General features: G+C 44.8%; 1 protein-coding gene across 1 annotated transcript in view; it reads right to left on the bottom strand.

Annotated features, from left to right (window-relative positions):
* The window catches only part of LOC145358416 (kelch-like protein 20), a 44,365-nt gene extending 29,407 nt beyond the window's left edge, over positions 1-14,958 (bottom strand). The window contains exons 1-4 of the mRNA XM_080212468.1: positions 14,726-14,958; positions 7,926-8,497; positions 3,833-3,991; positions 437-531 (exon numbers count right to left, since the gene is read on the bottom strand). Coding sequence (XP_080068594.1) covers positions 437-531; positions 3,833-3,991; positions 7,926-8,489 — 818 coding nt within the window. The 5' untranslated portion in view covers positions 8,490-8,497; positions 14,726-14,958. The remainder of the gene's footprint in view (positions 1-436; positions 532-3,832; positions 3,992-7,925; positions 8,498-14,725) is intronic.
* Positions 14,959-23,973: the final 9,015 nt, after the last annotated feature.

Genomic DNA, 23,973 nt, shown 5'->3' with positions numbered 1-23,973 from the left:
ATGCGCAAGTCATCAAATTCAAAGCGTACTGAATATTAAGATCAGCTCCTTATACAATTAAGTTTGATCCCTGGTCTTTGCACTGTCAGTAATTCTCAACTGGAATGGCTGAAGGAGCTGCTTTGCTTTCAGCATGTGGGAAAGGGTAAAGAGAATAATTGGCAGGGACTATTATCCTGATGCTAATTGCATCTGCTGCAAGTGCCTGTGGACATCAGACGAGGACAAAATCAGGTTCCACGCTACCCATGGTTGGAGAGGCTACTGGTATCCGCTTTGGAAGATTCCAAAGGACTGTACCTCAAAACAAATGCCCAACTCTTCAGCAGAGAAGGGAAGGACTGTAAAACAAAACATGTTTGTAAGATGCTCTTGCGTACAGCACTGCCCCACAGTCCATTCCATGATGGACATATGCATATTATAAGCACGCTACCTGCACATTTCATCACTTTTGATCAAAGAATCAGTTCCAACTGTGCCAACCAGGAATTTAGGGCTCAACAATGGCAACCGGACATGTTGCAAGACCTGGGGAAAAATCATCAAAAAGAAGTGTAATGAGAAAGCATAAATGGCTTGTAGATTGGTTACAAGTATAAACTAGAAGACTCCAAAACGCAGTTCTGAAGGAGTTACTCTTAGCACAGTCACTTTGCTGCATTCAAATTGAAAGGTTTTCTGTGTTGATGAATGGAGAATTGCTTCATTTTCCTTCTACTCCCTCTAAATTGTTCCAGCTTAAATCAGAGTGTAAAAACGTGCTCCAAGAACAGGTTTTGCCCCAACCTTCAAACAGCATCCTCTCCATTTCCCCACAGTCATTTTATTTTTATAACCATACTCAAGAGGTCAATTAGCTACACAATTCTGAACAATGAAAAGCTTTGTGGCGTGGACTTTGCCCTGTCAGGTTATCAAGCATTTGGATTTCAGTATTTCAGGCAGATGGATAGCTGTAAACATCCATCAAAAAAAGAGTTTCAGGCCACGTGGCACAAACAATGCTGCCATAGAAACTGCTAGGGGTCACTTACTGACCTGTAATAATTACAGATTGAGAAACTGAACTGTCAACAGAGCTCTGAACTCAAATAGAATTTGTTCATCTGTTGAAAAATAACATTTCTTTAGGGGATAAATAATAAACTTTTATGGAATAAACTGAGCTCTCAATCTCTTGTATTCAGTGCCATTCGTGCCAACTCATAATATCCCTAATCTTTTTGACACATCTCAAATTGTTTTGGTCAGAAGTAATTAAGTAGCCAGGGGGCTCAGACAACCAGTCTTTCCAATCATTTATTATTGATTAGCCTTTGACACTAAATGTGGTCACTATATGAACAGTGACTGTAAGCACAAGTTAAGTTTTGGTTACTTTAAAATTTGATTAAAAATATTGGTTTAATATGTGACAATTATAGTTTCCACTGTTTATGATCTTTAATCCAAGACTTTGATAGGTACTTGCAACTATCTGACAGATGAATTTATCCAGTTAGATGCTCCACTATGTTTTTACCGGTAACCCAAAGTTCCAGCTGCTAGTTGCAGGATGATTTTCAGTTCTAAACATTTTTTCGGATTTTTTTTTAAATGCTCGTCAAGGTTAAGTGGGCCTTAGTTTGAAAAAAATAATTCAGACCACGTTCCCATGTTGGACACCCATTGTGAATGGTAACCACTTCCATTCAATGGGAGGATGTATGATAAAGCATCTATTATCGTAGAGCATGACATCTACTTCCCATCACTGGCTGGGCCAACATTTAATCCCCAACTGTGGCTTGCCAGGCCATTTCAGAGGGCATGCCTGTCGATTGGGAGTCACACATAGGCCAGATCAGCTGACAAATTTACTGGAGTTCTATGAGGATGTGTCTAGGGCAGTGGATAGAGGAGAGCCGGTGGATGTGGTCTTTCTGGATTTTCAGAAGGCATTTGACAAGGTACCTCACAAGAGGTTATTGCAGAAGGTCAGGGGACATGGAGTTGGGGGTAGGGTGTTAGCGTGGATAGAGGATTGGTTGTCAAATAGGAGGCAGAGAGTGGGGTCAATGGGTGCTATTCGGATTGGCGGTTGGTGACTAGTGGGGTGCCCCAGGGGTCGGTGCTGGGGCCTCAGCTATTTACCATTTATATAGATGATCTGGAGGAGGGAACCGAGTGCAGGGTGTCGAAATTTGCTGATGACACCAAGATTGGGGGAAAGGCAAATTGTGCGGAGGGTGTGGAGAGTCTGCAGAAGGATCTAGATAGGCTGGGCGAATGGGCCAGGAAATGGCAAATGGAATTTAATGTTGGCAAGTGTGAGGTGGTCCACTTTGGTAGGAAGAATGGTAGGAAGGACTATTACTTACGTGGCGAAAAACTGCAGCAGGCGACGGTGCAGAGGGACCTCGGGGTCCTTGTGCATGAGTCGCAAAAACCCAGCTTGCAGGTGCAGCAGGTGGTCAGGAAGGCGAATAGGATGCTGGCCTTCATAGCGAGGGGGATTGAATATAAAAGTAGGGAGGTCTTGCTGCAGCTGTATAGGGCATTGGTGAGGCCGCAGCTGGAGTACTGTGTGCAGTTTTGGGCGCCGCACCTGCGCAAGGATATTTTGGCCCTGGAGGGAGTGCAGAGGAGGTTTACTAGGCTGATACCGGAGTTGAGGGGGTTGAGCTATGAGGAGAGGCTGAATAAACTAGGCTTGTACTCGCTAGAGTTTAGAAGAATGAGGGGAGATCTCATTGAGACGTATAAGATGATGAATGGGATGGATAGGATAGAGGTGGAGAGACTCTTCCCGCTCAAAAAAGACAGTAGGACTAGGGGGCACAGCCTCAAGATAAAGGGGAGGCGGTTTAGAACGGAGTTGAGGAGGAACTTCTTCACTCAAAGGGTGGTGAATCTCTGGAATTCTCTGCCCGTTGAAGTGGTGTAGGCTGCCTCGCTAAATATTTTTAAGAAGCGGGTTGATGGGTTTTTGATAAGAGAGGGGATTAAGGGTTGTGGGGAGAGGGCGGGAAAGTGGAACTGAGCCACAACAGATCAGCCATGATCTTATTGAATGGCGGGGCAGGCTCGAAGGGCTAGATGGCCTACTCCTGCTCCTATTTCTTATGTTCTTATGTCAGATTTCCTTCCCTAAACAAAACTCAGACAGATTTTTATGACAATGGGCAATGGTTCCATGGTCCTTTTGATTCCAGATATTTATTGAATTCAAATTTCACCATCTGCAGTGGTGGAATTCGAACCTGAGCATTATTATGATGGGTTACTAGTCCAATGACAATACCACTATGCCACTGCCTCCCCCATTTGAGCACAAGGATGTTGAGAGGTAGACTAAGGCAACTTTTTTTTATTATTTGTTCATGGGATGTGGGCATTGCTGGATGGGCCAACATTTACTGTCCATCCCTGAGGGCATTTAAGAGTCAACCACATTGCTGTAGCTCTGGAATCACATGAAGGCCAGACCAGGTAAAGATGGCAGATTTCCTTCCCTGAAGGGAGATTAGTGAACCAGATGGATCTTTAATTACAATTGACAATGGTTTTGTGGTCATCTTTTAATTCCAGATTTTTTTTATTGAATTAAAATTTGCCATGGTGGGATTCGAACCCAGGTCCCCAGAACATTACCTTGGATCTCTGGATTATTAGTCCAGTGACAATACTGCTACACCATTGCCTCCCCAGTTTCAACTGGTCCTGAAAATCAAGTAAGCATTCGTCCCTTTAATCAGAGCTCGATTCAAACTCGCATCTCAGAGGTGAAAGGACAGCAAGTGAATCCACTTTTCGATTTAGTCCCTGACTTTCACCATTCTCTGGTTACCTGTGCAAGTTGTCCCCTCCTCTCTGGAATGTTGTACTTGACCCACGATACGACAGCACTATACACCTGCTCCTCACTTCGTACATTCAACTCATCGCTGGAAATGATATCAATCATTTGGTTTGCTGGCAGCAGCATGAACTCCTCACTCTCCATCACCTAGGCAGAAGGATTGAGAAATCCAATTTCACTCTGAAGTTCAACAATCAAAAACAGCATCTCCCACAGCAGTCAAACTTCAACAAGAAATATGGCAACAGATCCATTATGCCAGTGCAATAGGATATCCTTGGAGTTGAGTACCACAGCTGCCCTTGTATACTCACATATAACTGCTTATAGAGACAGTGATTAACTTGGACCGCTCACTGTTTATGATCTTTAATCCAAGGCTTTGATAGATATTTGCAACTATCTGACAGATGAATTTATCCAGTTAGATGCTTCACTACATTTATTTACCAGGACTACAACTGGTGTCAATAACACAGGGATCTATTCGTGATTTCATAGCCTCTCTTATAGGCAGGAGAGTGGCCTGCTTCAAAGCAAGAGCTGCACTTCACTAGTGTACTGCCTGTGGGAAAGTTCTCTAAGTCGGCACACCCTGAAATTAATCACAGGCTAACTTTTTATTGAAAGTAATTTGCCAGCCATTGACAAATCCTTAGTTCCTCATCTTGGTGAGATGCCAGGTACAGCTCAGCAATTAATCCACATAAAAGTATTTACTTTTCTTAAAAGCTCACAACCAAGAAACAGAAGAAATTAGGCCATTTGGCCCCTCGTATCTGATACACCATTCAATATGAACATGGCTGATAGTCTATCTCATTGCCATAATCCCACACTCTCCCCATTCCCCCCTTGATGCCTTTAGATCCTAGGGTGGGAATTTTCCCATCTTGCCCACCACAGGAATCGTAGCAGGCGGGACACGAACCATGTAAGGATCCATTGATCTTGGGCAGGATTTTCGGGTCTTGGGCCAGTGCAGCTGGAAAATCCCAAGCTAGAAATCTATTACCTTCTTAAATACATTCAGTGCTTCCACAGCCTTCTTGTGGTAGAATATTCCACAGGTTCACCGCCTTCCGAAAGAAGAGGTCTCCCCTCATCTCAGCCCTAAATGGCCTATCCCATATCCTGAAACTGTGAACCCCCCCTTGGTCCAAACTGTCCAGCCAGATTTTTATTCATTCATGGGACATGGGCTTTGTTGGTTGGCCAGCATTTATTGCCCATCTCTAGCTGCCCTTGCTGTGGGTCTGGAGTCACACATGAGCCAGGTAAGGACAACAGATTTCCTTCCCCAAAGGACACTAGTGAACCAGATGGATTTTTAACGACAATGGTTTCATGATCATCAGTAGATTCTTAATTCCAGATATTTTTTATTGAATTCAAATTCCACCATCTGCTGTGGCAGGATTCAAACCTGGGTCCCCAGAACCAAACCTGGGTCCCCTGAGTTTCTGGATTAATAGCCTAATGCTAATACCCCTAGGCCATTGGAGCTCTAGGTCTCAAAGGAAACAACATCCCTGCATCCAGTCTGTCTAGCCCTGTCAGAATTTTAAACATTGAGGAGATTCCTTCTCATTCTTTGGAACTCCAGTAAATACAGGCCCAGGTGCCCCAAGCTCTCCTCATATGACAGTCCTGCCTTTGCAAGAATCAGTCTGGTAAACCTTCAGCTGTGGTTTGCTCATGTTTTTATGAAAACAACCGAGTCTGCACTGTCAAAGTTTGTCATGTGATGGATGCATGTCACGCAACACAACTACCGTCATGGCAATCGTCACAGAAGTCAGAAGAGACAAGAATAGTACCTGTGCAATGCACAATATATTACTCTGCGACTAAGGGACTTTGCCAAACCCGACAAGGTCCAATTGTTCTGACTTCCTGAAGTCAATTACAGGACGAAAGTTTGCTTTTTGGACCAAAGTCCAAGAAGATAGTACATTAAACTGCTGAAGTGACAAATTTGGGTGGCTGTATGACAGGCAAAGCGTGATGAACATGGATTGCAGATAAAGTTATAATTACTGACACTCTTAGAAAGTATAAATCTCTTGCTGCGTTTGACAAAGAAGTAATTAGGTGCTGCTAACTCATCTATGTTTCAATATAATTTTAATCATTTGAAAAATGTATAAATACACCATATACTGTAGCATGTGCTGCAGAATATACAGTGGCATCAAGCTCACTTCCTAACTTTGTGTTAGGTTAGCCAATTTCAGGCAACACAATGCTATAGCTGACATCAACATGTTCATGACAGGAAGGAGGAAAGATCAATGTCCATCATTCCTAATCTCTGGATAAATCTGTCCTCCCAAGCTGCAGCTCATAAAACAGCCTTTAATGGACTTTCAAATATCTAGAAACTTTAAAAAATATCAATGGCAGAAGAGTACTGGGGGCGATTCTCCCATCCCGATGTGCTAATTTGTTGTGTATCGAAGCCAATTCATGGGATTCACCCATGTGTTCCCGACGTGTGCGCATCGCCCAGAGCCAGATATCCGACACAGTCGGGACTGCACTGGAAACCAGTGGGACCAGCAGTTAATTAATTTAAATCTTATTTTAAATATTAATTAAATATCGCTATTGGGCCCAGGACTGAAGTCTCTGGGCCCGATAGCATCTCTAACCCGTCAGTACAATTTCACTCCGGTGAGGTTCAGACTAACTCCCCACTTTATGGGGAACTAGCAGGAGACACCACTGGAGGACGGGGGAAAAACAATTGGAACCCCCCCAGGAATGGGGGGGTGGAGGGGTGGGGTGAGGAAGAGGAGGTCGAACAACATTGGGGTGGGGCATCCTGGGCAAGGGCACCTTTGGCAGTGCCAGTCTGTGTCCCTGGCACTGCCCAAGGAACAAAATGCCCATGACCAGGGGTACCTTGGCACTGCCCACAGGGCATGGGGCAGTGCCAAGGGGGCAGGGTATCCCATTGCCACTGGGATCATTCGGGGCTGGAGGGAGGCCAGCAATTGGGGCGAGAAGCACTGGCCAGCAAACTGCAGGCTGACAGATCAGAGCTACTGCGCATGCGCAGAAGCTCAGAACAGACAGGCTCTGGTGTGAATAGGCCCCACCCCTCGAGCTTTTAATGATAATCATGATGGTGACCTCTGCATTGCACAGAATATGGGATATTTGAGTCTGAACTCCCCCTGAAAAACAGTTGAAAAAAATGTGTGTATACCTGCCGTCTACATTCTCAGGACCATGCAGAAGGTGAAGGAAATTAGAGGAGAAATAATTATTTCCAGTTTTCTATAAAAAAGTATTAACTGATGAGTCACACAAAAGTGGCAGAGATGTGGCTTTCGCTATGGTTTACCCTCTGCAATCAGCTGAAAGTATAAAATACAACAGCAAGAGACAGAGATGTCTTAATATTTCTGTTGTTTTGAAAACAATCAGTTCAGTAACAAACCTCAGAATTATAGAATCCCTACAGTGCAGAAGGAGGCCATTCGGCCCATCGAGTATGCACTGACCACAATTCCGCCCACACCCTATCCCCACAACCCCGTGCATTTACTCGAGTTAGTCCCCTGAACACTAAGGGGCAATTTAGCATGGCCAATCCGCCTAACCCGCACAATTTTGGACTCTGGGAGGAAACCAGAGCACCCAGAGGAAACCGACACAGACATGGGGAGAATGTGGAAACTCCACACAGACAGTGACCCATGCCGGGAATCAAACCTGGGTCCCTGATGCTATGAGGCAGCAGCTCTAACCACTGTGCCACCCCTCTAAAGGAAAAAGGAAACTGTTAATTATACTCTGCAATTTGGAATTTCACAAGTGTTGCTATTAACTCTTCAATTTGGCTACATTTATATACAAGATCCTATATCACGATGAGTAATGCACGAGAACAAAACAAGAACATAGTACTATCATCAGGAGGCTGCAGGACAGAGAAAGGATGGGACATTTGTTTCAAATGTTCAAATTCCTCTAAAACTGTAAGCTCAGCCATTGAGTTTTATAAATTACAAATTTGAGTTTTCAAAAAGCCTATGATCCAGAATCAAAACAGAAAAGCATAATTTCTCACCTCTTGGAAGTTGTGTTGTGTGAATTTATCTGCTACCCGTAGCAACTCCCGGCAAGCATGGGTGTCGGCAAATGCCCGAATTCCCAAACAATTGGAAGGGTCAAGCTGTCGTTTTAAAAATTCACAGCAGGTTTCTTGGATCTCGATCAGCTGCAACAAGCAAGCAGCCGGCAGCAGAGTCTGGACATTGTTCTCCTCCACAATAATCTGGGACGTGTAGGCAAACTCAATGAGCAACTCCATGGCATGCTCGTCAATGTCCCTAATCAGAACTTCTGTCTGTCTACTCTCAGCAAGTTCACTGGTGAACATTGCATGGAAATACGGACTGCAGGCTGCAAGCACCACTCGATGGGCATAGATTTTCTTCAGCCCAACAACAAGCACAACGTCGCACAGACCCTGGTTTCTCCTCAGCTGGTTGATGGCATCCAGAGTAAGTCGGGGGTGTTTGTCCGAAACATAATGCATGCGTGCAGGTTGAGGCAGGCCTTCAGGAAGCCGGTTTGGATCGCCAGCTGTACATCGGCTGGTCACATCCATCCCCGTCACAACTGGAGACATGAAAATATCTGAAGAGGATGAAAATAATGCATCAATATGAGCATTGTGCTGTACAACACTCATTAACTTCTGTCCATTGACAGCTCTGTATAGCACACAACCACCTGGCTTTAATCAGGAGGGCAAGCATTTTGTCTGAATACCTATCCCTAAGACAGAGAGTTAAGAGAATGACCTGTTATCCCAGGACAGTTCTGGTTCTTAGAATGATAGAATTCCTACAGTGCGGAAGGAGGCCATTTGGCCCATTGAGCCTGCACTGACAACCATCCCATCCAGGCTTTATCCCCATAACCCCAAGTATTTATCCCACTAATCCCCAATCTAAGGGGCAATTTATCATGACCAATCCACCTAATTTGCACATCTTTGGATTGTGGGAGAAAATCGCAGCTCCTGGAGGAAACCCACACAGACACAGGGAGAATGTGCAAACTCCACACAGACAGTGACCCAAGGCCGGAATTGAACCTGGGTCCTGGGCGCTGTGAAGCAGCAGTGTTAGCCACAGTGTCACCATGCCACCCTGATAACCAGAATTATCCAAAAGCAGAACTTAATTCCTAGTAAGAGATGAAATGTGAAAGCTAAATACGTGTGTGAGCGCTAAACACAGAAGCAGATTAAACCATTTTCCTTATTTTAAAAAGTTTAATGAAATATTATGGTATTATGGGTAATGTATTAGCATGGATAGAGGATTGGTTAACTAACAGAAAACAAAGAGTGAAGGTAAATGGGTGTTTTTCTGGTTGGCAATCAGTGACTAGCGGTGTGCCTCAGGGATCAGTATTGGGGCCGCCATTGTTTACGATTTACATAAATGATTTGGAGTTGGGGACCAAGCATAGTGTGTCAAAATTTGCAGATGACACCAAGATGAGTGCAGAGCAAAGTGTGCAGAGGATGCTGAAAGTCTGCAAAGGGATATAGATAGTCTAAGTGAGTCTGGCAGATAGAGTACAATGTTGGTAAATGTGAGGTCATCCATTATGGCAGGAACAACAGCAAAATGGACTATTATTTAAATGGTTAAAAAGTTGCAGCATGCTGTTGTGCAGAGGGACCTGGGTGTTCTTGTGTAAGAATCACAAGGAGTTGGTTTGCAGGTGCAGCAGGTAATTAAGAAGGCAAATAGAATTTTGTCCTTCATTGCCAGAGGTTTGGAGTTTAAAAACAGGGAGGTTATGTTGCAGCTGTATCAGGTGCTGGTGAGGCTACACCTGGAGTACTGTGTACAGTTTTGGTCTCCTTACTTGAGAAAGGATATAATGGCACTGGAGGGGGTGCAGAGAAGATTCACTAGGTTGATTCCAGAGTTGAGAGGGTTGGCTTATGAGGAGACTGAGTAGATTGGGCCTAAACTCATTGGAATTCAGAAGAATGAGGAGAAACCAAGGGAATCAATAAGATAGAAGCAGGGAAGTTGTTTCCACTGGCAGGTGAAACTAGAACTAGGGAGCGTGGCCTCAAAATAAGGGGAAACAGATTTAGGACTGAGTTGAAGAGGAAGGTCTTCACACAAAGGGTCGCAAATCTGTGGAATTCCCTGCCCAGTAAAGCAGTTGAGGCTACCTCATTGAATGTTTCTAAGGCTAGGTCAGATAAATTTTTGAACAATAAAGGGATTAAGGATTATGGTGAGTGGGTGGGTAAGTGGTGCTGAGTCCACAAAAAGATCAGCAATGATATTGAATGGCAGAGCAGGCTCAAGGGGCCAGATGGCCTACTCTTGAGTGGGAGTTCCAAGCATGTGCATTCCAAACACGTTCACATTCCAACTATTATATTGTAAATTGAGTTTGTTTCTATATATGCCCTGTTGGTGAACAGAACTCCCACTCACTTAATGAAGGAGCAGTGTTTCGAAAGCTTGTGGCTTGTGCTACCAAATAAACCTGTTGGACTTTAACTCGGTATTGTGAGATTTCTTAATGTGCTTACTCCAGTCCAATGCCAGCATTCCACAACATATTTTGAAGGATCACATACAAACAAATCTGTGTTCAGCTAAAGTGGCATAGATTTAGCAAAATGTTTTCTAATATCTAGTCCCACATGATTACTGACCAAGCTCGACAGAACATCCAAAGATGCAACCCTTTGTGTGAAGACGTTCCTCTTCAACTCAGTCCTAAATCTGTTTCCCCTTACTTTGAGGCCACGCTCCCTAGTTCTAGTTTCACCTGCCAGTGGAAACAACTTCCCTGCTTCTATCTTATTGATTCCCTTGGTTTCCCCTCATTCTTCTGAATTCCAATGAGTTTAGGCCCAATCTACTCAGTCTCCTCGTAAGCCAACCCTCTCAACTCCGGAATCAACCTAGTGAATCTTCTCTGCACCCCCTCCAGTGCCATTATATCCTTTCTCAAGTAAGGAGACCAAAACTGTACACAGTACTCCAGGTGTAGCCTCACCAGCACCTTATACAGCTGCAACATAACCTCCCTGTTTTTAAACTCCATCCCTCTAGCAATGAAGGACAAAATTTTATTTACCTTCTTAATTACCTGCTGCACCTGCAAACCAACTCTTTGTGATTCTTAGACAGATTGGCCATGTTAAATTGCTCCTTAGTGTCCCAAGATGTGTAAGTTAGGGGAGATTAGTCATTGTAAATACGTGGGGTTACAGGGATAGGGTGGGGGAGAGGCCTGGATGGGATGTTCTGTTGGAGTGTCAGTACAGATTCAATGGGCCAAATGACTTCCTTCCGCATTCTATGGTTCTAGGAATGCCAGATTGCTCATTTTTATTAGTTCGTTATAAAGGAGATTTCGTGGGCAAAGCGCCTCACCAAGGCGGAAAGAATCAAGTTTCGCTTGACCTGAAGCTGTCGACATTCACTTGCTGATCCCACTCTGATTGTTCTTTACATTTAAAGTTTATTTATTAGTCACAAGTAAGGCTTACATTAACACTGCAGTGAAGTTACTGTGAAAGTCTCCTAGTTGCCACACTCTGGAGCCTGTTCGGGTCATTGCACCCTAACCAGTTCAGTCCAAAAGACGCGAGAGGTAACGAAAGCACCTGGAGGAAGCCCACACAAACACGGGGAGAACGTGCAGACTCCATACAGACAGTGACCCATGCCGAGAATCAAACCTGGGTCCCTGGTGCTGTGAGGCTGTAGAGCAAACCACTGTGCCATCCCATATAAGCTCAAGCAGCGTTGGCAGGCTATTTAAACACACTGGACACAAAACATAATCAGTTGCTCACACTATTCCCGTCAATGGTCAAAGAACAGCGGAACCCAGGGAATCTATTATCAATAGTATCAACGTTTCTATTTTACAATCCTGCTCCTATATCACATTCACTTCCCCCTTTGGAGGGAACCAACCTGTTCCGATCCGAACAAGTGGCCAAATAAAGGCAACAACAGGGTGCTCAACTACCAGGATAGAGGCTCAATAGCTTTCACATCCCATCTGCAGTTTCTCAATGGCAATGCTGCGTTCAACAGGAAACTCCATTGATAACAGCAGGACTGTAAGATCCTGGGGTGGCATGGTCGTTAGCACTGCTGCCTCAACGCCAGGGACCCAGGTTTGATTCTGTGTGGAGTTTGCACTTTCTCCCCGTGTCTGCGTGTGTTTCCTCCGGGTGCTCCGGTTTCTTCCCACAGTCCAAAGGTATGTAAGTTACGTGGATTGGCCATGCTGAATTGTCCCTCAGTGTCCAATGATGTGCAGATTAAGTGCATAGGCCTAGGTAAATGTGTGGGGTTATGGGGTAGGCCTGGTTAAGTTGCTCTTTCAGAGAGTTGGTGCAGACTTGATGGGCCAAATGGACTCCTTCTGCACTGCAGGAATCCTATGTTAAGAGTTACATGATACATTTGTGTGCAAAACATGAAGGCACCAAAAGGTTTGGACACAAGCTCCATTAAACCAAATTATATTACTGCTTTTCAGAAGGCAATGTATTTTACTTTCCTTTCTGGAACTATACACATACCCAAGCGTGACTGCCATCACACTGGGGAGTAAGTAGGAGAGCAGAAACACTCACTGACACGGAGCAGCTTGTCTGGAAAGTTCCCTGTCTGAGGAGTAAGATAAAGAGAGAAAATGCTGCCAAAACTCAGCGGGTCAGACGGCATTTCTGCAGTGTGTGAAAAAAGGAGAGTTGACATTCCTGGTCAGTGCCCTTACAGCCATGTGTATAGGGAGAAGAGAATAGTTAATTTTATTTATTAGTGTTATGAGTAGGCTTGCATTAACACTGCAATGAAGTTTCTGTGAAAATCCCCTAGTCACCACATTCTGGCACCTGTTCGGGTACACTGAGGGAGAATTCAGCACGGCCAATGCACCTAACCAGTACGTCTTTCAGACTGAGGGGGGGGAATCCAGAGCACTAGGAGGAAACCCATGCAGACACAGGGAGAACATGCAAACTCCACACAGACAGTGACCCAAGCCAGAAATTGAATCTGGGTCCCTGGTGCTGTGAGGCAGCAGTGCTAACAACTATGCCAGCGTGAATAAAAGATGAGAGAAATTTTAAAAGCAAATTTCCACTTACACAGAAATCTGAGACAGAAGCAGAAAATGTTGGAAATCACACTTCCACACATCTCAAGACTGTTCATATAATCCAAGGAGGGAATTTTCCCATCCTGCCCGTCACAGAAATTATAGAGTGCGTGGGATCATAGAATCATCATAGAACCCTACAGTGCAGAAAGAGCCCATCGAGTCTGCATTGACCACAATCCAACCCAGGCCCTACCCCTACATCCCTACATATTTTACCCACGAATCCCTCTAACCTATGCATCTCAGGACATTAAGGGGTAATTTTAGCATGGCCAATCAACTTAATCTGCACATCTTTGGACTGTGGGAGGAAACTGGAGCATCCAGAGGAAACACACGCAGATACGAGGAGAATATGCAAACTCCACACAATCAATGACCTGAGCCAGGAATCGAACCCAGGTCCCTGGAGCTGTGAAGCAGCGGTACTAACCGCTGTGCTACTGTGCCGCCCACAGTGGACCATGCAAAGATCCACTGACCTCAGGCAGGATTTTCCAGTTTTGAGGCGAGTGTGGCCAGAAACCCCCATCCACAGAATTCTTACAGTGCAGAAGGAGGCCATTCAGCCCATTGAGTATGCAACAACTCTCTGACAGAGTATCTTACCCAGACCCAGTTCCCTGCCCTAATCCCATAACTCCACACATTTACTATGGCTAATGCACCTAATCAGCACGTCTTTTGGACTGTGGGAGGAAACCGGGGCACCGGAATGAAATTCTTGCAGACAAAGGCAGAACGTGCAGGCTCCATACAGATGGTAACCCAAACTGGGAATCGAACCCTGGCACTATGAGGGTGCAGTGCTAACCACTGTGAATAAAATCAGAGGGAGAGAGAAATTATGAAAGCAAATAACCAGAGATGCTGGAATCTGAAACAGAAGCAGAAAATGCTGGAAAATCACAGCAGGTTTGACAGCATCTGTGGACAGAGAAAGAGTTAACGCTGAGTCTTTGTTCAAGCTGGCCAGCTTTGACAAAGGGTCATCCCGACTCAAAACGTTAGTTCCCTCTTCACAGATGCTGTCAGGTCTGCTGCTTTGACTAAGATTATCATGGAATCACTACAGTACAGGAGAAGCCCTGTACTCAAAATTGACAAGCCTTTTCACAGTATGTTTTTAGTGTGGAAGCGAGAAATCGTTAACCCACATCCAGACTGAAAATAAAAATTGTTCAGAAGTTATTTATTACATCAGTACAGTGGCACAGCGGTTAGCACTGCTGCCTCACAGCACCAGGGACATGGGTTCAATTCCCAGCTTGGGTCACTGTCTGTGTGGAGTCTGCACGTTCTCCCCGTGTCTGTGTGGGTTTCCTCCAGATGCTCCAGTTTTCACCCAGAGACGTTCTGGTTAGGGTGCACTGGTTATGCTAAATTCTCCCTCAGTGTACCCAAACAGTCACCAGAGTGTGGCTTCTAGGGGAGTTTCTCAGTAATTTCATTGCACTGTTAATGTAAGCCAAATTGCGACACTAATAAACATAATTTAAAAAAAATCCTCAATAGAGGATTGAAAACAGGGGTCCATTCGGCCCACCGCGCCTGTTCTAGCCCTTTCATCGGAACTGATCAGCGCATTCTCCTCAACTCTTCCTCCCCTACAAGTATTTACTCCATTATTTTTCTCCACCTCAAACGATACAGATACAAGTTAGCCATCCTGAGGCCAATGGAACTCACCAGAAGGTGGCCTGAGGCCGGACACAGACCCTCCTCAACAGCTCAGCATCAGCACCCGGCCCCGAGGCAGCGGCCCGGGGACATCCCGCTCCTCCATCGCCGCCTCACAAAAAAAACCAAATCGCCTCACTAACTCCTCAGGCCCAAAGCCATGGGGATCTCTCGCTCACTGCCTGCGCTGTTCCTCCAGTCGGACAGTCCCATTACGGTCACTCCCGCTCCAGCTCCGGCCACTCCCGTCCACCCCTAAAGCCCGCCCCCCGACCGTCCCCATTGGCTGCAGTCCATCCCCCCCCCCACCGTACCGCCTCCTGATGGGACGTCCCTCTGCCAATCACCCCAACCAAGTCCCGCCCTATTGCCTCATTTTCATTGGCTTTACTCCGTCGACATGCTGCATTCTGATAGGACAGTTATCTGTCAATCATACTAAGTCCCACTCCTATCGCATCCCCATTGGCTGCAATTAGGCCCAGTGACGCGCTCTGACAGGATGCGCGTCTGCCAATCACCCCGACTGAATCCCGCCCTATTATCTCATTTTCATTGGCTCGACTCTGTGGGCATGCAACATCCTGATAGGACAATCAGTAGCCAATCACTCTAAGTCCCGCCTCCATCTCATCCCCATTGGCCGCAATAAATCAAAGAACCGTATTCTTATTGGATGCATTCCTGCCAATCATTCTGAATATGTCCCGCCTTCCAGCCTTATTCCCATTGGCTCTAATCCATCCCAGTACCGCTTCATCATCATAGAATCCCGACAGAGCCGGAAGAGGCCATTCAGCCCATCGAGCCAGCGCCAACCACAATCCCACCCGTTCCCTACCCCCATATCCCTACATATTTACCTGCTAACCCCTCTAACCTACACCTCTCACGACACTAAGGAGCAATTTAGCATGGCCAGCAACCAAACCCGCACATCTTTGGACTGTGGGAGGAAACCGGAGCACCTGGAGGGAACTCATGCAGACACAAGGAGAATGTCTAAACTCCACACAGACAGTGACCCAAGCCGGGATTCGAACCCAGGTCCCTGGAGCTGTGAAGCGGCGGTGCTGACCACTATGCCACCATGCTGTGATAGGATACTCCTCTGTCAATCCCAAAGTTGCGTTTTGATAAGATGTTGGCTCTGTCAATCATCCAGATCAGGCTCCACCTCCTCACCACAGCCCCTGGACAACAGAGCTAATCATTCCCACTGACAGCCCATTCCCCATTCTGACAGAGTCAGAGAATCTCTACAGTGTGGGAAGAGGCCATTCAGCCCATCGAGCCTGCAATGGCAACAATCCCACCCAGGCCCTACTCCCGTTACCGCCCCCCCGCCCCCCTCCCCCCCCCGCCGCTGGATTTACCCTAGCTAGTCCCCCGACACTCGGGGTAATTTACCATGGCCAACCCACCTAACCCACACATTTTCAGACAATGGGAGGAAACCACAGCGCCTGGAGAAAACCCACACAGACATGGGGAGAATGTGCAAACTCCACACAGATAGTGATCCGAGGCTGGACCCGGATCCCTGTCGCTATGAGACAGCAGTGCTAACCACTGTGCCACCTGTAAGAACTGTAGACAAATACTTCAGCTGAGTTCTAATTAATTAGTGTCTTGTATAAGTTCAGCATTACCTCCTTGCTTTTGTACTCTATAAGAACATAAGAAATAGGAGCAGGAGTAGGCCATCTAGCCCTTCGAGCCTGCCCCACCATTCAATAAGATCATGGCTGATCTGTCATGGCTCAGTTCCACTTTCCCGCCTTCTCCCCTTAACCCTTAATCCCCTTGCCTAACAAAAACCTATCTACTCTATGCCCCTATTAATAAAGCCCAGAATACTATATGCTTTATTAACTGCTCTCTCCACCTGCCCTGAAAATTTTAATGACCCATGCATGTCCACACCCAGGTCCCTCTGTTCCTGCACTCCTCTTTAAGAATTTTATCCATTATTTTGTATTGTCTCTCTGTCTTCTTCCTGCCAAAATGCATCAACTGACACTTCATCTGCCATCTATCTGCCCACTCCACCAACTTGTTTAAGTCCTGTCAAAGTTTTATACTATCCTCTTCTCAGTTTGAAATACTTCCAAGTTTTGTGCCATCCGCAAACTTTGAAACTGCCCCCTGCACACCAAGATCTAGATCATTAATACATATCAGGAAGAGCAAGTGTGGTGATTGTCCCTTTCAGAGTAAACAGCAGAGTAAGCGTCACGTAGCCTGGGTGATCAATCAGAAGTCTCACAACACCAGGTTAAAGTCCAACAGGTTTATTTGGTAGTAAACGCCACTAGCTTTCAGAACGCTGTTCCTTTGTCAGGTGAGTGGAGAGTTCTGATCACAAACAGGGCATATAAAGGCACACACAGTTTACAGAATACTGATTAGAATGCGAGTCTTTACAGGTAATCAGCTAATCAAGTCTTAAAAGTACAGACAATATGAGTGGAGATAGCATTGAGCATAGGTTACAGAGATGTGTATTGTCTCCAGGCAGGACAGTAAGTGAGATGTTGCAAGTTCAGGCAAGTCATGGGGGTTACAGATGGTGTGACATGAACCCAAAATCCCGGTTGAGGTCATCCTCATGGGTGTGGAACTTGGCTATCAGTTTCTGCTCAGTGACTCTGCACTGTCGTATGTCATGAAGGCCGCCTTGGAGAACGTTTACCCGAAGATCAGAGGCCGAATGTCTGTGACCGCTGAAGTGTTCGCCAACGCCAGCATCTCCACATCATGATCAATCAGGACTCAGAGTGGGGAATTATCCTAGGGGGAGAAGTCTCCCCTGGGCAGAGATATTTTAGAATTATGCATGCCAAACGACAACAATAATCTCTCCCTCAATGTCAGCAAAACGAAGGAGATGGTCATCAACTTCAGGAAGTGTAAAAGAGAACATTCCCCTGTCTACATCAATGGAGACGATGTAGAAATAATCAAGAGCTTCAGGTTTTTAGGTATTCAAATCATCAACAACCTGACCTGGTCCGTCCACACTGACGCTATAGTTAAGAAAGCCCACCAATGCCTCTGTTTTCTCAGGAGACTGAGGAAATTTGGCGTGCCAACTACAACTCTCACCAACCTTTACAGATGCACCATAGAAAGCATTCTTTCTGGTTTTATCATAGCTTGGTATGGCTCCTGCTCTGTCCAAGACCGCAAGAAACTACAAAAGGTCACGAATGAAGCCCAATCCATCACTCAAACCAGCCTCCCATCCATTGACACTATCTATACTTCCCACTGCCTTGGCAAAGCAGCCAACATAATCAAGGTCCCCACCCACTCTGGGCATACTCTCTTCCATCTTCTTCCATCAGGAAAAAGATACAAAAGTCTGAGATCAATGTACCAACTGACTCAAGAACAGTTTCTTCCCTGCTGCTACCATTAGACTTTTGAATGAGCCTACCATACATTACGTTGATCTTTCTCGATACCCTAGCTATGACTGTAACACTACATTCTGTATAAATAAATTTTATATAAATTTGATTTGATTGAATTTATTATTGTCACACGTATTGGGATACAGGAAAAGGTATTGTTTCTTGCACCTTGCACCCTATACGTACAAAGCATACCGTTCATAGAGAAAGAAAGGAGAGGGTGCAGAATATAGTGTTACAATCATAGAAAAATCAACTTAAGATAAGTGTAGGTCCACTCAAAAATTTGATGGCAGCAGGGAAAAAGCTGTTCTTGAGTCATTTGGAACAGGATCTCAACTTTTATATCTTTTTCCTAACAGAAGAAGGTAGAAGAAAGATTGTCCAGGGTTCGTTGGGTCCTTGATTATGCTGCCTGTTTTTCTGAGGCAGCAGGAAGTGCAGATGGAGTCAATGGGTGGGATACTGGTTTGCGTGATGGAATAGGCTACATTCATAGCCCTTTGCAGTTTCTTGCGATCTTGGTCAGAGCCGGAATCATACCAAGCTATGATACATCCAAAAAGAATGCTTTTTGTGGTGCATCTGTAAAAATTGATGAGAGTCATAGTGGACATGCCAAATTTCCCTAGCCTCCTGAGAAAGTTTAGGCATTGGTGGGCTTTCTTAACTATAGCATCAGCATGAAGGGTCCAGGAGAGGTTGTTAGTGATCTGGACACCTAAAAACTTGAAGCTCTTGACTATCCCCCTTTGATGTAGATAGTGACATGTGCTCCACTATGCTTCCTGAATTCAATGACTATCTCCTTCATTTTACTGACATTGAGGGACAGATTATTGTCATCGCACCTGTTTATCAGTTTCTCTATCTCTTTCCTGTACTCTGTCTCGTCATTGTTTGAGATCTGACCCACTACAGTGGTGTCATCCCACTGTAGTGGGTCAGACAGATCTGACCCACCACAGTGGTGTCATCAGCAGATTTGGCCACACAGTCATAAGTGTATAAGGAATATAGTAAGGGGCTGGAGGGCACAGCCTTGTGGGACACCGGTGGTGTGGATAATTGTGGAGAAGGTGTTGCTTACTGCTTGTGGTTTGTGGGTTAGGAAGCCGAGAATGGACTCAGAAGGCCATAATTTCAGTATCATCAAACCACACCATACAGGCTAAGCTATCTATTCGTATTTATTTATTAATGAAAAGTATACAGAAGAGAAATAACACAGTGAGATAATGAATTGGTGCTTTCCTGTAGATCTCTTTCATAAATCTTCAACATGAGATGCTGCACATTATTATGTGAGTTTGGTTCACTCACACAACCCTAATTCAAACCAGGACTATAATCAACAGAAGAACATTGTATTGTGTGGATAAGGAGCTTTTGGTGATGGTACAATCTATCATTGGGAATGAAAGGGACGATACATTGTTGAACAATTAGTCACATCAAACTGGGTCTTGAGTTTTTGCTGGGGACCCAATACTATAGAATTCAATACTCCTGCAGGGAAAGATCAATTTTTCAATTGCTGAGGCAGCAGGAAGTGCAGATGGAGTTAATGGGTGGGAGACTGGTTTGCTTGATGAAATGGGCCACATTCACGGCCCTTTGTAGACCTAAAGCTTTTTTCAGTTGTTAGTTTTATGTCAGCTTCATGTCAGAAAATATCTTTCATTTTATAAAATAATGAAACAGGAACTTTTGCAATACAATGAAAGAGGCGGCAGCATGGCACAGTGGTTGGCATTGCTGCCTCACAGCACCAGGGATCCGGCTTCAACTCTGGTTTCGGGTCAATGCCTGCGTAGAGTTTGCACGTTCCCCTCACGACTACATGGGCTTCCTCCCCCAGCCCAAAGATGTACGGGCTGGGTGGATTGGCCATGCCAAGTTGATCCTAGTATCAGGGGAATTAGCAGGATAAATATGTGAGGTTACGGGAATAGGGCCTGGGTGGGATTGTGGTTGGTGCAGGCTCAATGGGCTGAATGGCCTCCTTCTGCATTGTTGGGAATTCTATGATCTCCATTAAGGTTATTACTTTTATTCAAAATTAAACCAGTTCAAACAAAGACAGATGTTTCCTATTTCCCTCAGACACTGGAAATGAAGACTTAACAAGCGTTGAAGCTACGATTTATATTTAACACTCATTGATATATACCTTATATATTCTATAATGCTGTAAACATGGTCATTTCAAATCCAGTTGTGTACACATTATTTATTTTGCTTAGGGAGTCCTGAAGCACTATCGATTTCTGTCTAATTAACTTGTCTCTGTTGCGCTGCTATTTGATATTCAACGTTATCCACAGTCTCTTTGGTACTAAATAATTCACCTAGTGCAAGTTTACTTTCAGAAATACACAACCGGTGTAGGGAAGGGACAAGTCAGCGGATAAGTGTGCGTTGTAATTTATTTAACGTTACACAAATTCAGGCAAGCCAGCAAAACGGTAAAAAAGAGAAGTCTGCAAGGGGACAAATTCTAACGTGAGTGAAATGTTGTCCATTGGTGTTTACCTGCTTTGTGTTCACTTTCCCAGGTATTTGATCTATGAGAAGCGATTGGATTACTGTCTGTGAGCGTCTCCTCCTGACAAGGGAATTAAATTAATCAAACAGTGTCTTCCTCCATTTTGAAATTTCAGAGTGGAGTTTGTCACAGTCTGGGAGCAATAAGACCAGGTAACCTGTACATTGTTGAGGATTTATCCACCTAGAACCTGCTTCAGCTAACCATGCAGGTAAGCGTGTTACGACATTTTACCAACAAGTACAAAAAGTAGTAAGTAACTTCTAAGTTACACCGTGCTAATGAGACAGGTCAAAATGGGTCAGTTAACAAAAACATTACCTTGTCAGCTTTGCAACACTTAAACATAAACTGTTGAGTCTTACTAACTGAATACATTTTAAGTTTTGGTGTATTTATTAGTGTTGCAAGTAGACTTACATTGACATTGCAGTGAAGTTGCTGTGAAAATCCCCTAGTCGCCACACTCTGGTGCCTACTACGGTACACTGAAGGAGAACTGAGTGTGGCCGATCCACCTAACCAGCACATCTTTGGATTGTGGGAGGAAACCGGAGCATCCAGAGAAAACCCATGCAGACGCAGGGAGAACGTGCAAACTCCTCACAGCCATCCAAGCCAGGGAACGAAACTGGGTCCTTGGCACTGTGAGGCACCAGTGCTAACCACTGTGCCACCCTATTTTTGCATAATAAAGGTTCAGATCGTCTATTGGAGAATTTGAACCAGAGAGAGACTTACAGCATCATTAGGAAGTGCATTGCATCTGCCCCAGATTGCTGTTAGGGCCCAGCACCTCATGAATATATTGCTCACTGCAACAAGAAAAGTATATTCATGAAACTGGCTGAAAGCCTGACTATGTGATGATGGAAAATAATGAATTACTTAGTTTTCTCCTTCAATCCCCAAATATACAAAGGTTTTGAAACATGTTTTGAGAAGGTGGTGCCTACTCTTTCAAAAAGAAATTGTTAATTTTAGCAGAGGAAGTTTGGACTCTGCATGTGGCGCAACTCTCTACTTCTTGATATGTGTCTTCATTAGCATGTCGGGTTGTAGAATGGCACCACTTTTGGTAATGTTAATATATGTTGGGCAGCACGGTGGCATAGTGGTTAGCACTGCTGCCTCACTGCGCCAGGGACCCGGGTTCGATTCCCAGCTTGGGTCGCTGTCTGTGCGGAGTCTGCACCTGCCCCCCACCGTGTCTGCGTGGGTTTCCTCCGGGCGCTCTGGTTTCTTCCCACACTCCGAAAGACGTGCTGGTTAGGTGCAGTGGCCATGCTAAATTCTCCCTCAATGTACCCGAACAGGTGCCAAAGTTGCGGCGACTTGAGGATTTTCACAGTAACTTCATTGCAGCGTTAATGTGAGCCTACTTACAATGCTAATAAATTAAATTTAAACTTAATCAATGAACAGTTTGATGAAAGGACTGCGGTTGGCATTGAAAAATGGTATTTCCCAGTGTCACAATTATGCCTCGTGCAGGAACACATTTTGGGGTGAATTTTCCCATTCCACTTGCCACAGGAATCATCGTGGGCGAGAGGTGAACGATGGAAAGATTCATTGACCTTGGGCAGGATTTTTCCAGTTTGGGGGTCAGCATGGCTGGAAAATCCTGCCCTTTGAGGGCAAATGTTTGCCAAATAATTTTCCCCAGGAAGACTTTTTAGCCTTCCACTTTCTCTTAAATTATGAATTGAGAAGACTGATAAAGGGAGGTGGCCCATGGTGGCTGCCTCCGAGAGAGAGGGGAAGAGGGGTGGCAATGATGGGAAGCTCGAATAAAAAAGGGCATTAAATCTCCGGTGGCATTGAAATAGAATTGAAACGTTAAAACCACCAAGTCAGTTTTGCAGGATGACAAGAGGCCCTTCAGCCCACCATATTTTCTTTGAAGGGTTACCCGCGTTCCTGAGATGGTGAAATTAAAAGAGCAAAGGTGAGAGAAATCATGGGTAACATAGAAATGTAGAAATATAGAAACTAGGAGCAGGTGTAGGCCGTTTGGCCCTTCAAGCCAGTTCCGCCATACATTTTGATCATGGGTTATCATCAAAATCAACATTCCGCATTCTCCCCAAACTCCCTCAATCCCTTTAGCCCCCAATTTAAGTAAATTAGAACATTCTCCTTTCAAAGAGAAGAGTTTTGGCGGTTTGCAAAGCAATGTGGGTTATCGGCAGGGTCGATCCAGATATATTACCATAATATACATCCAGATATATTACCGTAAATACATGTGAAAAAGTCAAAATTTTCAGACCAATTTTTTCAGGCTGCGGTTCATGAGTCAACTTTTACATGAGTGATATTTTTGGGATGTTATTTATTTATTCATTCGTGGGACATGGGCATCGCTGGCTGGGCCAGCAATTATCGCCCATCCCTAGTTGCCTTTGAGAAGGTGGTGGTGAGCTGCCTTCTTGAATCGCTGCAGTCCTCGTGCTGTGGGTTGACCCACAATGCCGTTAGGGAGGGAATTCTGGGATTTTGACCCAGCGACTGCGAAGGAATGGCCGATATATTTGCAAGTCGGAATGGTGAGTGGGTTGGAGAGGAGCTTGCAGGTGGTGGTGTTCCCATGTATCTGCTGCCCTTGTCCTTCGAGACGGAAGTGGTCATGAGTTTGGTTGGTGATTACCATGTTGGTTAATTTGGGCACAAACGAGATCCAAGACAGACCATCGCGAATGGAATAAAGTAAAAAACACCAACACAAAATAATTAATTTTAATTATCACTCATAATCTGATCAATTTAATAACGTAAGTAAATAAAAACCATATTTAAACATACAAATGTTTTAAGCATTCATTTACTGGTACTCATTTTCATCAGTATTAATACATTTGCAATGAAACTGAATCATACATTGGGATTCTCCCATCTCATTCACCCTGCCCTCCCCCACTGCCATGAGAATGGAGAATTTAGCGCTCAGTCAAAACTGCAGCAGCATCGGAGAATCTCATCTGGGGTGAGGTCGGGGGTTTCTGATGTTTGCTTCTGAATTTTTTGGGCTTGCAATCCATGAAGTCTCTGATTTTTACATGAAGTATATAAAAAAAATCAGTTTTAGCTTTTTTAAATTCATTTGTGGGACAGGGGCATTGCTGGCTGGCCAGCATTTATTGCCCATCCCAAATTTGCCCTTGAACCGAGTGACTTGCTAGGCCATTTCAGAGGGCAGTTGAAAATCAGCCATGTTGCTGTGGCGCTAAAGTCACATGTAGGCCAGACCAGGTAAGGTTGGCAGATTTCCTTCCCTAACAGGCATT

The sequence above is a fragment of the Carcharhinus amblyrhynchos genome, chromosome 25 (assembly GCF_965287045.1).
Source record: "Carcharhinus amblyrhynchos chromosome 25, sCarAmb.v2.hapA, whole genome shotgun sequence".
NCBI lineage: Eukaryota > Metazoa > Chordata > Chondrichthyes > Carcharhiniformes > Carcharhinidae > Carcharhinus > Carcharhinus amblyrhynchos.
The sequence above is the reverse complement of the archived record's forward strand: the minus strand, read 5'-3'. Positions and strand labels throughout refer to the sequence as shown.